The sequence below is a fragment of the Cyprinodon variegatus genome, unplaced genomic scaffold (assembly GCF_000732505.1).
Source record: "Cyprinodon variegatus isolate N-32 unplaced genomic scaffold, C_variegatus-1.0 Scaffold493, whole genome shotgun sequence".
NCBI classification, from domain to species: Eukaryota; Metazoa; Chordata; class Actinopteri; order Cyprinodontiformes; family Cyprinodontidae; genus Cyprinodon; species Cyprinodon variegatus.
The window spans coordinates 346,686-364,840 of record NW_015150946.1 but is presented as its reverse complement, the minus strand read 5'-3'; the positions used below and the strand labels follow the sequence as shown (position 1 = coordinate 364,840).

At 38.9% G+C, this 18,155-nt stretch overlaps 1 protein-coding gene across 3 annotated transcripts in view; it reads right to left on the bottom strand.

The window, feature by feature from the left end:
* Positions 1-3,366: 3,366 nt before the first annotated feature.
* phtf2 (putative homeodomain transcription factor 2) overlaps positions 3,367-18,155 on the bottom strand; it is a 39,417-nt gene continuing 24,628 nt past the window's right edge. The window contains exons 5-22 of one of the 3 annotated variants that reach the window (XM_015390342.1): positions 17,960-17,971; positions 14,233-14,302; positions 13,969-14,127; positions 12,677-12,842; positions 11,392-11,553; positions 10,450-10,678; positions 10,209-10,355; positions 9,964-10,120; positions 9,819-9,889; positions 9,567-9,695; positions 9,399-9,484; positions 9,130-9,322; positions 8,915-9,046; positions 8,747-8,833; positions 8,522-8,677; positions 8,350-8,445; positions 8,150-8,275; positions 3,367-4,697 (exon numbers count right to left, since the gene is read on the bottom strand). In XM_015390342.1, coding sequence (XP_015245828.1) covers positions 4,677-4,697; positions 8,150-8,275; positions 8,350-8,445; positions 8,522-8,677; positions 8,747-8,833; positions 8,915-9,046; positions 9,130-9,322; positions 9,399-9,484; positions 9,567-9,695; positions 9,819-9,889; positions 9,964-10,120; positions 10,209-10,355; positions 10,450-10,678; positions 11,392-11,553; positions 12,677-12,842; positions 13,969-14,127; positions 14,233-14,302; positions 17,960-17,971 — 2,199 coding nt within the window. In that variant the 3' untranslated portion in view covers positions 3,367-4,676. The remainder of the gene's footprint in view (positions 4,698-8,149; positions 8,276-8,349; positions 8,446-8,521; positions 8,678-8,746; positions 8,834-8,914; positions 9,047-9,129; positions 9,323-9,398; positions 9,485-9,566; positions 9,696-9,818; positions 9,890-9,963; positions 10,121-10,208; positions 10,356-10,449; positions 10,679-11,391; positions 11,554-12,676; positions 12,843-13,968; positions 14,128-14,232; positions 14,303-17,959; positions 17,972-18,155) is intronic. The other 2 variants (XM_015390344.1, XM_015390343.1) reach the window with 2 other exon arrangements.

The following is an 18,155-nucleotide window of genomic DNA, read 5'->3' as shown; positions in this document are numbered from 1 at the left end:
TGAGCATTAAAACCTGCAGTGCAAACATAGCCTGATATTTGTGAGTATTTTGTGAATCAGTCTTAAAAATTAATTGGATACAAAACATCTCCCATTAGCCAGTCTGTTATCACTTGAAGCTGTATGCAGCCGCTTGTCTTCATTTTTAAATGCTCATCTTTAGAATTGAAATCTAATTGTTAAAATACACTAACAGCACAGAGCCCATGTCCTGCAGGTTATTAGAGAGTGAGAGAAATGAACCAGGTTGTTAGGATAATTATCACTGATGATGTGTGAGTTTATTACACCTTGGTATGGACTGCCTGTTGCATGTAAGAACTGATATTTTCCACAATAGTTAATCTAATTAGGACAGTTGTTCTGTCTGGATATACAGTTATAATCTTCATTCTTTATGTGGCAAAGTTTTTGAAATGGAATGAGAGCGGTGTCCCTCAGCTAAGAATGAAGTGTAATATTTTGATAAGGCTGGAGCTGTAATATCTACTCATCTGCTAATGTGTATGATGTAATGTGATGATGTGGCAGACTGGAGATGTATAAAATGCCTTTTTAACTGTTAATTGGGGCCACTTGTTGAGAGTCGAGCTCGGAGGTGAGCAGCTGCCAATCTGTAAACTCTTAGCAATTTCTTTGATCTGAGAAAGATTACAATTTCTATCAGAATCTGTTGTCATGTCTCCTGGTTTTTAATACATATAAGTTATGAAGTATTAAGAGTTTGTCCCGAGTGATCTCTTTTCAGAGAAAAAAAAAACGGAGAGAAAGTGGATTAGGGTGCATACACAGAGCTTATCTTTAACAAGGTCCACCTCCTAGACACTTAGTTTGAAGCTAACCCATGCTTGTGATGGGCTTAATCAACCTTGATGGCTGATGTCTGAGTCATGTAACAAAGCACCTGCACATTTATGGCATGTTGAACATCTGCCTTCATATTCGCCAAACTGCCATGTTTGTGTATCAACACATAGCCGACCTTTTTGCTGTGTAAGCATTGATGATCTTCCAAGCTTTCCTGGTTGCTTTGGTGTTTCTGTCAATCACCATGGACTCCATAAAGTGCAACAATAGTTTGCTGGTTGTAACATCGGGCCATTTCGTCTCATCATAAACGCTTCGCTTATTCAACTGGAAATAAGTAGCAGACTTAGCTTGGTGGTGGAAAGAAAGTGGAAATAGAAGAGCTGGTGTCCGCTACAGTGAAATGAAGTAGCAGATATTCTGACAGGATGTCTTTTAACGGTAGTTTAGATCTATCAAGTAATTGGATCATAAGTGTTTTATCCATTTTTGTTTTTCAATAACCTAATACGTTCCTTTTTTGTTATGTTATAAAAATGTTTATGTTTAAGAATTTCTTTTGCTTATGCAGTTAGTATTGAATACTACGGAAGCATATTGCATTCACCAAAGAAAAAAGAAATCTGACAGATTATCTCATTACGAGATAAAATCTCATAATTATCAGATCCTGATCTCAATATTATGAGATCTAATCTCATAATTGCGAAATAAGATCTCATAATTCTAAGATAATGTTATATTTAGGAGATCAGGAAGGACATTCAGTGATAAGCTACGCTACATGAAACGTGAACAATGAGTGCGTTGTTGGATTTAATATGCTTTTATTTCCTTTTATGTATGCGACACGGGGAAATACTGAGTTTCTCAGTGTGGATGGAATTAGTTTTGGTTTGTCAGCATTGCGTAGTATGTCCGTAGAATAGTTTAAGCCAAAAAACCCACTCTACTCTGACTTGCTGGGAGTCGCACTGCAGGAGCAAGTAAACCAGCACAGGATGCTTTATGTTTATAAATGAATGCACCTGAAATGCATCCAGCTGGCTTGGTGGTTTCCCATAGAACTGTTCGCCGGTACCTTCTCAAAATCCTACATCCTCAAGGAGAGCAGCTGAGGCTTTAGAATCATTCAAAAGGTCCCAACTTTATGTGGCATGTTGATTCATATGAAAAACTAAAACCTGACTAATGGAGCTGTTGACGTATTTTCGCGTATGGTCATATGACTCCATGCTTACTCCACAAGTAGTAATCCCAGGGTTATAGCTGCATACTTTATTAATGAAGTGAAAAACGGGAGCGGAGCTCCAACGCGTACCAGCTCAGACCTCGGTACAGATATTTTTAAGAAGTGATTATGAAGACCAGTTTTCTGAGAGATGCTCCATTACTCGCTCAAGTAATCATTAACAGATAAATCGTGAAGTTTTCAAGGGACCAAAAAAAAAAAAGTCTTGAATTTAACTTGCCTTATGTTGTAGGAACCCTGAATATGGCTGAAAAATAATGGCCTTCATATCAGTCGATATGATTATTTTATTTGTTTACCCAGTTGAAACAAGGACCAGAGAAATATGCTAAGTCTGAATTGTAACCCTGTTTAATTTTTAAAAACATTGATCCGGTTTCTATCATGATAGATGTTACCGTTTTCCTGCTCTGCATTGAAGCTTTGCACTCACTGGTGATGTATGACTTGGTTGCAGAAGGTTGGTCATAGAAACCCATACAGGAAACTCTGTGTAAACTTTTCTTTAGAGGATTTGAAGGTCTGCATAGTTGGCAACCTCTGCCCTCACTCCGTCTGTGGCCATAAAACTGATTTGATCATCTGCTTTAATGATTACTGTTTAACTTGGTGAAATGCTGCTACATGCATGTGGTATAAAAAATGTCTGTCAAATTTAATTAATACATTTTCTATCTTTGTCCTCAGATGGTGACAGACTTCTTGAACACATCAAACTGTCTTCATGCTCGTATAACTGAAAGGTGAGTTTTTTTTTCTTTGCTTAAATTGTTCTAAGCAAAATGCATTCTGATTCTGATAAGATGGCAGAAGTAGCATCAGAAATGTTCACAGCAGGTTCTATGATGTGACAGTTTGTTTGGGTTTTAGTTTCACATTCTTATGTGCATTGTTTCTTCATTTATATAGTGTGTACACCTTTATGTACCCACCATGTTTTTTCATCAGTAGTGGAGTCTTAATGTGTGATTGTACCTAGATGGCTTTTTAATTGCATGCTATTTTTAGACAAGTTGATATAGTTATGCAGAAAAACTAGATAAGTACTGACAAGTAAAATTTTTGTTTTTTTCTAAGTACAAATATAATGAAAACAATGTTTTTTTTCTCGTGTATCAAAAATTTTCTTGTTAAGATATTTGGTTAATATAGATTTTAATTATCTTTAATGACACCGAAAACATCTGAATATCAGAGAAATTTTCTTTCCAATTCTAAATTAAATATTCTAATCATGTGCTGCTTTTGACCACTGCTGATGTTTAGGATAGAACAGAAAAAAAGCTGAGGCAGTATTGTCATTTTATTTTATTTTTTTAAAAAGAGACCTCAGACACACAGAGACTAAATCTAAATATTCAAACTCTGACAAACAGCGTCACATTTTCATATAAATCAAACATGTTTTAAAAACTGAATCATGCCTCTGCTTTCAGGTGAACGCAAAGAATAAACAGCTCACCCACAATACTAAAAGTATTTCTGAAGGGAATTAAATACATTTTAAAGCACAATGCTAAAAATACATTCTTTTCCCCAGCAGAGATGACAAAAAAACAATAAAACGCAAGCACTTTGGTCTTCCTCCTCAAACGCTTTCATGATGACGTTAGAAACTTGAGGCATCTTGTATGTCAGCACAACTTCACGTACCACGTAGGATTTCCTTCAGAAAATGATTTGTCAATATAGAAATGTGACCACAAAAACATCTGTAACTTTCTTCCACATCAAATCTGTTCTTAAAGTGCATATTTTCGTTTACATACAGACGGTCTTAACATGCTGTCTCTGGTCTACTGCAGGGAGGAGCTCTGAATGTTTCCTCTAACACACATAGAACGTTTATATATGGAAATGCCTTTTAAATCATCACTTAAAAAAAACGGTCTTCAAATGTAAATATTGATCTCGTAAAAAGTAACTCGTACTTTTCCGTCTTCCAGTTCAAAAATCTTAATGTTCTCAGAAGGAAACTGAAGTTTATCTACAAATAATACAAAACACTAAAACCAAGATTTTTCTGCTTATATTATATAGCTTCTTTTTTTATTCGTCTTAGTTTTACCAGCTCAGTCAGCAGAGGTTCTCTACCTACACATGTATTGCTGTAAATACCACTGATTGCTTGTTGCAGGGCCAGTGGCTTCTACTGGAAGAGAACAGCTCATGGTTTATTTCCAGAGGACTCTACCTGCAGAATGAATGCATCCTCAGGTAGGAACATGAAATGTTTTCAGTTTATACGCATAAAGCTGGTTTACAGCATAGATAACAGTGAGGACCATATATTTATTTATGTGATGAGACATCTTCTGTTTGCTGCAAGTATGTGATCTTCAGCATTAGATGCATAAAATAAAAATGTAGCTTAAAAAAATAAATTAAGCTAATAAAACAGATTATCTTTCTGCCTTTGAATTTGCAGAGTAGCAAAAAGTCATGTGCAGCTGAGAACATAACTTAGGCTCATAATACTAACATGTTTTGCTGTGTGTTTACAGAACACAACTGAACAACCTAGAATTAAAACAAACCCTAAGTAAAACACTGAGTGGGTAAATAAATAATGTGAATTGCACAAAGTGGAAACGTTGAAGGTCAGAGCTCTGGAGCGTCATGATTTGATCTTCCAAAGCTGTGAACAGAGAACAAGAAACAATTTTAGATTCACTAAACTAAATCTGCTTGGGTTTCTAGCTTGTATGTAAAACCTCAAAGACTATTTGGATTTATGCGGGGCGATTTGTTTCTTTATCATTCAATCAAAAAAAAAGAAATACATTTGAACGCTGCTTTTCTTTGATTGACAATGTTTTATTTGACAATATAATGGGTAGGACATTTGTGTCTTTATTATTCAATCAAACAGAATCACTAAAAAGATAAACATTTTCAATCTTAGAAAATAGTTTAACAATGCAAATAAAATATTTCAGACTCCAAAAATTGCATTTGAACACTTTTTATTTATTTATTATTGATAATGTTCTCTTTGGTTGAAGTAAAATGGATTACTTCAACCAAAGAGAACATTTCAATAAAAAAAAAAAAAAGAAGTGTTCAAATGAAATTTTTGGAGTCTGAAATATTTTATTTTGATTGAATAATGAAGACACAAATGTCCTATCCATTATATGGTCCAATAAAAAGTTACTTTAAACAAAAAAGACTGGACTTCTATCAAAGAAAAGCAGTGTTCAAATGTATTTTTTGATTGAATGATAAAGAAACAAACAAACATACCTTCATAGGGCACGACAAAAATAAATTATATTGTGAACTTTATAACCTTTAAACTCATTTCTGTTACAGCGTTACCGAGTGACCTAGACCTGCTTTCAGCAGCTCCAATGAGGTAAGTTTTATCTATAAATTAATTATCTGAGGGCAGCCTTTAAATGAGCTGATTTTTATGAAAAACAAGCCATTTTAAATTGAATTCTTCATTAAGTATTAAATACTAGAATTTGAAAATGTATGTTCAAAGCCTATTTCTAAATAGAGATTATCTTTCCTAATTACACATTTAAAAAAGATTTTTTCCAGTTTGAAATGGCTTTTTTTTTTCTTTTTCAGTGACTAGATATTTGCTGTGTTAAAGGTCATGGTTTGTCCTGGGAAGCATTACCAGTTGTCAGCGTTGGCTGTGCCCAGTTAGCATAAGTGCAGAAAACAAGTTAAAACACTTCCTACAGTGTCAATCTAAATTAGGATGTTTTAGAAACTTTAATTGCTGACTTTGAGTTAATTTACTATATTGATCTGTAAACAATCCTTTAGGCTTAGGTGTGTCTTTCTTCTTGGACATCTGAGAATGATTTAGACTGAAAAACATGGACTAATTACCTGGTGGAATGAGCATTTAATGTGTTCAGCTTGGAGCATTATTTATTTATATATATCAAACTAAACTATTTCTGAAATGTTATAATAAAGGAGTTTTATAGGCTTACAGGTATCTGTTTGGGGCTTTCTTAGGCCATTATACTGATATAAACAATATAAAAAATGTAAAGCAATTTTTTGGAGCTCCAAGTCTAACAGATGAAATGCACATTAAACCAGGTGATTATCCCTGCCTCCTTTTCTGTTTTCGTGATGGACTTTTATATGTAAAAAAAAAAAAAACACACCTAAGCCTGAAAGTAGTCACAAAAATCTTATTTTATTGACACTGTAAGCAGAGTTTTAACTTTATTTTTTTTTTACATTGGGGCCTTGATTTTACGTTATTACATCATGTTCTACCCATACTAGTTTTGTGTCATTTGGAGCTGTTCTTAAGATATTCTGTTAGGTTATATCCAAGTAACGTCTTCCTATGGGCAACGACTTGAAGGCACAAACTAAACTGTTCATAATTTATTCTTTATGGTAGGTCAGGGGTGTCAAACTGGTTCCAGAACAGGCCGTTCTGAGTCCAATCTGAACATGATGACTTGATGAAATGACTGGACTCTGGTGTGCGATTGCTTGGTTGGAAAGAATACCTGCAGCCACACAGCCAGTTCTGGAACCAGTTTGACACCCCTGATGTAGGTGAATCTTGTCTCCCAGACATCCGCGGTTATATTTTTAAAAAACAAAGTGTGTATGATGTCATCCTGTCCACTGAACTGTAGCTAGTTTTACTTACGTGGCCCGGACTGCATGTCACAACTTCAGTCCGGCGCGTGGATGACATCATACACACTCCGCTTTGTTTTTTTTTAAAAAATAACTGCGGATGTCTGGGGGACAGTGATTTGCCTACATGTTATGAATGCTGGCGTACCATAAAAAATAAATTAACAGTTTAGTTTGTGCCTTCAACTCGTTGCCCATAGGAAGACGTTACTTGGATTACAAAACCGGATTATCTTTGGAACGGTTCCAATTGCCCCAAACTTATTTTGGGGGGTTGGACCTTGTTTTATTACGTTAAATTCAGGGGGTCAATGTAAAAAACACAGGTTGTACTTTTAATCGGGGCACAGAGAGTGTTGGCACTTGTAGCGTTTGAACCAAACCTTTATCATAGGACGTCACACACCCCAATGTTTAAATACTAGGTCACTCTGAGGAAGCGGATATTTTATGTTTCCAGGGAATTTGTTCCAAATTACCAGAGCAAAGAAATTAAAGACTGCTTCTCCATGGTGCTAAAATATCCTGACAGAAAAAAACCATAGACGTGGACCCTGTCCGCAGTGAGGCCGACGCGCCTAGAGGGCAGCCATCTTGAATCAGACCAGCTGCTGTCAGAATTAATAGGAGACTTGGATCCCATTTTAATCACATGAAAGACGAGTCAGAGATAATATCTCTTACATATCACAATCCCTTAAAACTGAATGAGATATATGCAAAGTTAATGATAAACACAAAGTTTTATATTTATATGGTGTATTTTAAAGGATTGCTCTTTGATAATAAGTATTTTGATTAATAGAGGAAGATGTGTTGTAATGTGATTTACAATAAAGAGTTTTTAGTTTACATTTTCTTATTTATTTTTTTGTCAAATCGTAGTGAATGGTACATTTATGTTGTGTCTAACTAAAGGCTTTATTAACTGATTAAAGAACAAATGTTCACATTTGCATAAATAAAAACAGTTTGAAAGGTTAGACACAACATAAATGTACCATTCACTACGATTTGACAAAGTCTTGACAGTGACAAAATAAAATATTAACAAATGTTTTAAAACTAAAATAACTTTTGTAAATCACATTACAAGTTTTCCTCAATAGATCATAAAACTTATCAAAGAGTATTCCCTTAAAATGCTGAATATTTGTAAAGCAATCTTACAATATATTAACATTTAACTTTGCATATATCTCATCCAGTTTGAGTTCAGCTTAAATAGTTTTTAATCTGAATGAATAATCTAACGTACTATATAAGGCAATTTTAAGGGATTGTGACATGTAAGAGATTATTGTAATATTATCTCTGACTTGTCTTTCATGTGATTAAAATGGGCGCCTCCTATTGATTCTGTCAGCAGCTGTCTAAACTGTGGTCCGATCCCAGATGGCCACCCTCTAGGAGTCCACATATATAATGTCTATCTGCTAATAAAAAGTTGGAAGTTCTTACCTTGAGATTAAATCCTAGTAGGTCAGAAATGACTCCTGAGACAGCAGACAGGATGACAACCTGGGTGATGTTGTAGAGCAGAGGATTCATGGTCAAACCATACAACCTGAATGGAGTATCCAGCTCCTGGAAACAGAGAAAACTGTTAGAAATGCAGACTTTGTTGATCCGAGAGGAGAGGTGAGGCAGTGAGGTGGTACCTTGAGTAGTTTGGTTGCCAGTTTTAGGACATTATTGACAAGCGTCAGCTCCTCCTTCTTGTTTGGCTTCTTCTCCATCTTTAGATAGAGGTTGATCTATGGGGCAGAGGAACAGCTAGTGAGATCACAGGAACACCTACCCTCGCTGCTGACCATCTGTTTCTGCTCCTACCTGTTCAGTAAGCAGTATGGAGGTGTTGCTGTACTTCTTGCTGGTCTCAGAGCCCAGAGTTACAAACCGGAGCAGGAACAGAGACAAACTGGCACACCAGATCACCAGCTCCCAGTTGTAGTGATACTCCAGGAACGTTTCATGGACGTGGAGAAGCTGGAAGACAAGGACAGAGTCAGGGGGAGGAGCTAAAACACCTTTAATTCAAAGCGGGCTTAAAGTTACCTGAGCACAGCAGATGAAGACTACGGACAGAGTGAGGAGGAAGGCTGACGACACAATGACGTCGACTGAACGCTGAGGGCCCCGTCTCTGTGAATTAATTCAAACAAATTGTCACTGTGTGTTTCCAGAGAGACTGGTAACCATAAAGCCACACCCGTGGACTGGTACCTTGAGGTATGAGCGCAGCGACAGCCACATCTTTATGTTCTGAACTTTCTTCAGTCGGAAATGAGGAACCTCAGACTTCCTGGCTCTGCGGGCTGATGTCAGGTGACCAAACAGCTTGGCAAACAGCAGCCTCTGAAATACAGAGATCAGAAGAGCTGAAAAAAATCTGCTGGTTTGACCGTTTCCACAAATAAACATGGATTTTATGCTCTTACCTGTTTGTAGGTCCTCTCTGCCACACTGAGCAGGAAGAAGAAGAGCCAAATAAGGCAAACACGCACTAGGAAGCTGAGTGTTACCATGGTGATAACCAGGGCATCAGATTCGGATCCTCCCCCCAAAGCAACAGAGAGCATCTCGTTTGCTGAGAGCGTAGTGAACTGATCCAGGTCACAGTGCTGAACCAGCCTGTGGGATGAGGAGGGTGTTAGTCAGCATTGGGCTCAATGTGAGCCGCTTCCAGGGACATTAATGTCTGCTGTACCTGTAGACGAAGGGCGTGAGTCCCAGAGTGACTGAAACCAGGTTCCCAAACACCTGGTAGCCAATGCCAGGAGTGTAGAGGTTCACCTGAACACACAGACAGGAGGGTCACTGTGGTTTACTTAACAATACCTCAACTTCTCTAACAAGCACTTGAGGAGCCACTCACTCTGTTCATGATCATGCCACTGATCTCCAGGACGGACATGTCTGCCTTCTTACACTCATTTCCCTCCCACACGATGGCGCTCACCCTCTCCAGGCCGGGGTTGGAGCTGTGCAGCCAGGGAATATGGCTCTGCAATAAAAGCATAACCAACTACAGTTATACGTGAAAACTCGATTTATTTAAACAAATGTTTGGTTAAGTAATGGAGGATGAATAGGAAAATACTCAGTTAAAGGCAACAGGCCTACATACCTGATGGAACGGATCATCTCTGTATTCCTTCTTCGATGGAGGACAGACAGAAGTCCCTCCTGCTTCTCCCTCTGTTAAAAACAGTCGCGGTGTAAACAGGCGTGCTGGAAAGCCTGGTTTCTCATGAACAGTTCAATCAGCTCACCCGTCTCTGAGGTGCAGGATGATCTACATTCTGCACAGTGCAGGAAGTCCTCCCACATCAGGTCCTCTGTTTCAGACTCGTGCCGCGTGCTCTCAGAGTCCTGGGTTCTCATACTGGAACATCTGGAGCTGCAGCTGGTTCCAGATTTGGGAACATCCTGATGGTCAAAACAAAGATTTATGATTATAAAGGGGTTACTGCCTGGCTCTGCATGATTTATCCACCAATCAGACTGCACCCTTTACCTCCACAGCATAGTGTTTCTTGTAAAGATGTGTATTTTTGCGGTTGCGGAGAGTACAGTCACTGTTCTTTCTTTCAGCTCCCCTGCGGAGGGCGCTGTAGGAGGCTTCAGGATCCTCCTCGCTGGAAGCTTCATCAGATGCAGGCTCCTGAAACACAAAACCAAATCCACAAGTTGGAAATGTTGTTCTATTGTTCCAATAAATCTATTAAAGTACTGAGTGATGATTTTGCTTTGCTGACCTTATGGCTGCCTGCTGTGAGCAGTCCTGGGCCACGCGTCGTCGGAGAGTGAGAGGGCTGGATGTGAGGGTTCCAGCACGCCTCATCTGGCCGGGTCAGTAGGTCACAGCGCTGATCGTGCAGCTGGAGGCCCTCCTCACTGCTGCGGTTGGTCACCCGTCCATCCAGGGACACGTAGCCATTATCAGTCTCCGTCGATTTATCGATGGACAGCTTGGACTTCTTGGACCTGCAGTGGAAGGGAGGCGAGTAACCAAAGGAGGAGTCAGCAGACTCGTCATATCCAGGCTAAACAGAAACATTTAACACAACACTGGAACAGTCATGCAAAAAAAACATCTGTAATGGAGAATAATAAAAATCAGAGGGAGTCATCATACTGCTACCATACCGAACATAAAGAGAATCAACAAACATCAGATTGTTTCTAGTCAGATTTACAAAAATATTTAAAGACGTAACTGTTGCATGAAATAACCGAAGGGCCTGGAGGAGTTTTGAGTCGCCCAAAACTCCTGCAGGCTGAAAACGGACAACATGGAACAGAGGCAGCATGCAGCTTTAGAACAAAATCATAATCGGCACATTAATCACATCAGCAGTAGCTGCAAAACCCTTCAGCTGCTCATAACAACTCTTGCATTTTAAGTCGACTAAAACAGACTTTATATTTTGGGTCGGCTGAACTCTTTTATCCAGGAGAAAAAGAGGTCAGATTGTGAAAGATGTTGCAGCTAATGAAGCAGGCAAAAAGGTCTGAGGCAAGGTTGGCTCTCTGTTTTCATCTTTAAAGATTTAAATATTTCTTTTTAAATTTCACATTTCAAACAGTCAGCATTTGTATTAAGAAGAATCAGACAGATTGATTTTTGTCTTCAAAGCACAACCTTCCCCCATTTAACACAGTCTAATCACAGAAACCAGGAAAATGAAAATACACACCCAGCTTTACAGATATCATGCCAGAAATCTTGGAAGAAAGCACCCAGGCTGTATGTGGTGCTGGCTGAGTGAGAATGTGGCGCCCCCTCCTGTGTGTTATCGGTAGTGCTAGACCCGTCTCCTTCCCTATGCACCTCCATCTGAGATGCCTTCCTCAACTTCCTTCAGTTTGGAAAGAACGGAGATCAGAGAAGAGACTTAGAGCAGACCAAGAGGCCTTAGAGAACGATATAAAATATAAAACCCCCACATTAGGTTGGTATTCTGCAAAAGTAGATCATTTGATTTAAGTGATTGGAGTAGATAGATGGAAATTTAATCAAATGTTTATATTCTCTACTGTTGCAGAACTGAATATGTTAATCTAAAAAGAAAAAAAAATATTACAGATAAAAGATCCTGGAAACAAAATGTTAATCAGAAATAAATTTGATTCTGAAGAAAAAAATTAATAATCATTGATAGCGGGGGAAGAAAAGAAAATTGTTTTTTCTGTTAATGTGTCATTAACAGAAGGAGGATTTATAGTGCTGGTGGATGAAACATCTGCCCTGAGAGCTATTACAAGTTCATCGTAAGAAAATAAATAAATTATATGATTCAAGTGTGTATTGCTACCAACGGTCAATAATGTTAACTCCACATATGCGGTCAGTGTCTCTAGTGAGGAAAAGTCACATAATGTTTGCTGACAGACTGCTGTATCCAAGCTTATTCATGGAAAGTTGTGTGGCAGAAAAAGCCTTGAGAGGATGAGCAAACAAAGATCTGATCTATTAGTAGCAAACTGAATATTGTGTTTTTTAGCTCTTAACCATAAACAACAAAATCATTATTAGAAAGTATATGGAGTATTTTGCTCCATGTAATGCAGCTATATGTGGGTTTTTCTTCTACTTCCCTATTAAAGATTTCTGTTCCTCCGGTGAATGAAAACCTGCGGCTGATCCAGCGCAGGGAGAAACACTCCTAAAGCAGAGGTTCAGATTTCTACTGGCAGCAGCATGCTGACGGACATGAAACCAACAAACTGGAAACACTCCAAAACACAGCAAACAGCCACACCATTAAAAAACTAATATAGTACCACAAACAGCTTTTAGGAATTTAAAGAAACAAGCTGTTTGTTTATCAGTTAACCAATAACAGGCGTATTGATTATGGATTTAAATATCAGAAACTGATCCTCCTTTTATGTTTCTGTCCCAACATTTCACTCTGATTTCGCTTTTCTTCTGGTCGTATTTAAAAAACTTCCCGTCACCGCCTTCCTGCACCAGCTCACCTGCGTCTCTTGCCGCCGCTGCTGGAGGCGGGTTTTGGGGTCCTGGTGGAAACGATCTGACAGTGGACGGTTCCCAGCAGCAGCATGAGCCAGATGGCTCCAAACACCTCGGTGGCTGGGATCCCATGAGGCTGGGAGATGGTCGCATAGAGGGCTGCTGCTGCCACTGAGGAGAAACAGCAATCCATGTTTACCTTTAGGATCCACATCTGGTCCATCAATGCAGTGTATTTCACTTCAATAAAGGAAATAGATGCTTTTTTTTTTAAGGTTATTGCCTTTATTAATGGCATAAACAGCTGATGGACATTTAATTCCAGTTAGCATTGTTTTACAGCTCCTCCCAAATAGAAAAGTGCATGAATATGAATCCGTCTTTATAATTGGATTAGACTGATAAGATATTTATAATATAAATACAATCTTGTTTTACTAAAGTAAAGTGCTATAACAGCATTTGTCTGCTTTTCTTTATTTTTGTTGATCACAGTGTCTCTCTGTGAGCTTTAGTCTAATCTTCTCTATTAGCTGGGAGGGCATTAGGCCAGGAAAAGTCCATCCTGCTACTATTTGGATCCAGCAGGATTAAAATCGATACCAGAAACTAGAACTGTGTCCATCAGCTGGTGAATGGAGGAGGAATCTATAGTGGAGGCGTAACCCGTCACACAGCGATGGGCTCCGGAATCTGATGAAAACAATTTTACTTTTACAGATTTATTTCTAAACTAATTTCCTTCTTGCTTCTATAGGTTGTTACTTTTATTCTTGTGTCCTGTCTTCTTTTCGTCTCTTTTTCCTGCTTCGCTTCCTGTCCTTTCATGCTTGCTTTCTTCCTGCCTTTATGTCGTACCTTCCTTCCTGGGTTTTTTTGCCGTCTCACGAAAAGCCGCTATGCAGATAAAGGCCTCTTCCTTCTAAATATAAGCTTTCCCTCTATATACCCTACATTACTCCATAAAAGGGGTTTTCAGAATTCAGTGAACCCAAACTAAACTCTGAAAGTCAGGTTCATGGAGGATAAATTGTTGGTTAGAGGTGGAAAAAGGCGAGCAGGAAGGGTGGAGGGAGCAATGAAAGGCAACAGTGTACGTCGTCCAGCAAAGGTGGTGGAAATCATTGACGTTAGAGTTGAACGGTGCTCCCTAATCGCTGTGTGCACATGGTAGGCCTCGTGTTAAAAGGCAAACTAAACACAGGAGCCTGAGTTAGAAACCTCTAAAATAAGCTAAAATGTTCAAAATGCTGAGATTTGGTTCAGTACACTGACAGAAAAATGAGTTAAGTCCTACCTTGCAGCAGATACAGAGCCAACAGCAGTAGAAAGATGCCTTTAGAGGTGACCTGAATCCACCATCGGTAAAAGAAGGGGAAGAAAACGACTCTGACGAGGCCCTTCCTGGTCAGTGACGTCCACGGACTCTCTGGTTTGGCCTTGGCAAACGCTGAACCTGAGAATCAAACAGGTTATAGCTCATCTTGTAGAGCACAGAAGTGGGCTTTAACGTGTGGGAGAAGGAGGCTGCTGTGATGATGACGCCCCAGAGATTTCTCACCTCTAACTAAATCCACATCTATCAGATCTGGTTTGACGTGTCCCGTCTTCTTTGGCTTGTTCCTCAAGCCCTGCAAAGCAAGACAGAGATTAATTAAAACATCAAATAGATGCAAATAAAGCACTTCATGCATGAGAGGTCACACTGTGCGGTGAGAACAAAGACAAGTTCTAATCTTTCAACAGCCTTTGGATCTACTCACTTCTAGTGGGTTTATATCTACATCCAGCATCTACTCAGCAGTTTCAGTCCGTAAACCCAGCTGCATCATGTCAGCTGTGGCTCAGGAAGGGGCTTTGATCAAATATGACCCTGGGGAATAACCCCAACTTCCTGCAGCTGCGTGTCACTTCCTCCTGTGCTGCTCTGTCTTTATGCACCGAGTCAAAAAAAGGTACTGAGACTACTTCACTTCTTATGGATTAGAAATATATTTACCTATCCACATCACACCTTTTTATGCTGTGGTAAAGATGGTATTATTACTTTGTTCTTAAAGACTAAAACATAAAAGAGTTCTTTCCGTTTCTTGCATACATATTTCTATTCTAGATCATTCTTATTTTATATTAAAGGAAGGTGTCGAAAAACTGAAGATCCAGAAAAGCAAATCGAGATAACTCTACTAGACCTGATAGATGCTGTTAAATAAAAAATATTTACATGCCAAAGAGTCCTTCATTTAGATGTAGTCATAGAAGGTGATTATTAATGAGCGTTTTAACGTGAGACCATGGTGACTAAAATCGATTTAAATCTGTACTTTGACTAAACCAACATGTCCTTGTTCAAACGTGGACCCGCTGTGCTATTTCACCTATTATTCTGCTATATTACCAAATTTCTCTTGTGCTTAAAGATAAAATGAGAAAGAAAAGACTAATTAGCTGACTTTGTGTTCTTTTTGGTCACCAGTGATTTTGGCTGTTTTAGTCTAACGTCTTACTGTTGAAACATGAACCGAACAAACTGGAGCAAAGGATTTCTAAAATGTTCTCATGCTTCTCATATTTTTTTAATTCACCCTTGGGGTCATTTTGGGAGGCTGGGCGCTCCTGGGAGCCATCTCTACTCTTCCATCATTTCTCCACTCGTGAATACCAGCCGTCGCTTTCTCAGAGCCTTAGAAAAGCTCCATAACCCATTAATACCAGCATGTTTGAGAGAGGGGGAGAGATATGCGGCAAAGGACCAGAGGTCGGATTTTAACCTGGGTCGGCGTCGTCGAAGACTAAGGGCTCTAAACATGGGTCGCTAACCACTGCTCCACCTGGCAATCTCACATCCTACTTCATCCAGTCAGACAGGTTCAATTATTAACTTCAAATCAAGACCTAGGTTGGTTTGACACTTTAATAGGTAAATCTTCAATTGAGACTGTATTTTTTTATCCAAATATTTATATCAAAATTAGTGGAATAATCTAAATAATTTTGATAGGAACCCCATCCCCACCCAACCACAAAGAAAATACCTGCAAGATACTTTTTCAGCTTTAGCACAAACATAGCTTGTACCAATTTTAAATAACACTGTTATTACCAGTAACATAAGAGCGCATCCTGATCTATCATGGCCTTTAAAGTAATTCCTCTCATACCAACATTTACACAAGCCAATCAAGTCCCGTTATCAGTGATAGCAATGAGATATTGGGCTCCTTATCTTAAAACGGCTCCAACAAGCTGATAAAGTGTTTGCAGAGGGGAGGAAACCTTCAGGAGAATAGGAGTGTGTGTAGGTCTTGAGGTAGCTGATCGATAGCTTCCTCTTTGATAAGCCCCCATCTCTGCTATATATAGGCCTTTATCTTTTGAAATAAAATGTCTCCATGCTGATAAATGCAGTTTGTGAATTTTCCATGTCATTATTTAGCAGATGTTCAACATCCACTCATTAAAAATGTATTTGCTTCCATTATTTGCTTAAATGATCCTAAATCTGCAAAAATAAAATGCATTTTCTGTTTTCACCTGCAGGGGGCGACATGGGGTTAAACCATAAGACAAGATTCCCTTACAAAGTCAACTATTTAGCATCAGTGAAGGAGTATAATGCAAATTTGCATCAGATAGTAAAGAAAGTGAAAAGCCTAAATCTGCACATCACATAGTTCTTAAAAAGTTGTCATTTTAGATACATTTAAAACAGCAGAAAATAAATTAAGGTGGTTAAAGATTGTGTTGTATGGTGTTAAACATAAAACCACAGTAAATTATGAAACGTCTCTAGATTTATGATAATGATTGCCTGGGTTCTTATCAGCCTCTGCGTTGTATAATTAGACGTTCTTACGGGTAAGGAGTGCACAGCACTTGTGCAGGACTGAAACTGCCTGCTGCAGACTGGGAAACCTTGCAGAGAGCTGCATCAAGGTCAAACAGCCCTATGAGAGGCGCAGCTGTCTGCTTCTCATTTCTGTTTTAGAGAAGTTGGGGCAGCTTTCGAAGAAGAAGAAGCGATGCAGCCGACTATTCTCACAACTTATTTCTTTCTGCATGTATTCTGACCTTTAATTTTACATTTCATTATATTATATCCAAACGCTTTGATATATTTTGTTCTATGAGGAACAAACGTCACAAAGATGAAAAAATACAGCAAAGTTTAAACCCGGTTCTGTCATATTTTCAAAGCAACTTTGATGTCTGTTCAAATAAACGCCAAAACATTCATCATAAGACACGACGGTCCGGAAGGAGGGAATCAGGAGATCCACGGCTTTGGTGGAGAAATGGCTCTGACAAGTTGACCGATCTGCTCTTCGGTGGAGAGGAAAGAGCAACGATGCTCCGTATTTACCGCCATGTAGGGGCATATCGGACATGAAGAGGAAGCTGTACTGGTCAGATGAGACCAAAGATTAATGTTTGGCTGCATAGTAAAAAAAACAGTAGATCTCATTACAGCAGAAACACCGCCCCTTAAGTGAAACACGATGTTGACAGCATTATGCTGTGGGGATGCATGTCAGAGCTGATAGATAGATGGAAGTGATCCTGATCATTACTTTAAAACCTGATAATGGCAAAATGGCCTAGTCAAACTCCGGAAAACAAACAAAAACATAAAACAAAACCATGAAGTTTGTGGTTGTAATGTGATGGAATAACTGATCTCAGAGAGAAACAGGGTTCCCTCATAACCCAGGAGCTCAGGCCTTTAACCTGACACCATGATACCAACTTCTGCTAAAGCCCAGTTTGAATTACACAAACACACAAAAGGAGCCAGATTCCTGTTATTACGGATCAGAATAACGTGTTTAGAGTGCACCATCAGTCAATAAGTGATAGCAGGACTATAGGGCAGCTTCAAGCCTTGCTGGTAAATCATTTACACTACTGCTCCTCTACAACTATTGATCTGTCCTCTGTTTTAATAAATTATTGTTTAACTTTGCTGGAGTGAAACATATAGAGAAAAATCAGGATAATAACTTGCAGTAAAAAAATAAAAAAAAAGTTTTGGTTGTAGGATAAAAATGGCAGATGTTTATTCCTAATGCTGCCCTGATTTCATGACTCATGCTGTGGTCCCACCCAGACAACCCCAGCTGCATTTAAACCTCCCTGCAGCCGGTTATAACTTGTCAATTAAAAACGCAGGCTGGGTTAGTTTGTAACACTGCAGCTCAAGTCAAACCACAAACTAAGAATCTACGGCGTGGGAGTGAGGACATGCACGGTGGGACACAAGAGGACCGTCCACCCCGCTGCATACTCACCAGAGAAATAAACTGTAGAGAGGAGGTGGAAAAGATGGACACAGGAGGTGGATAGAGACCAAAGAGATTAAAAGAAAAGCAGTGGAAAAGAGCTGATGGTACAGAGTCAGAGGGGAGAGAAATAAAACTGCACACAAGAGGAGAAACCGAAGAGAAAACAAAGCAAAGGATGACAGAAGACAAATAGAAATAAAAC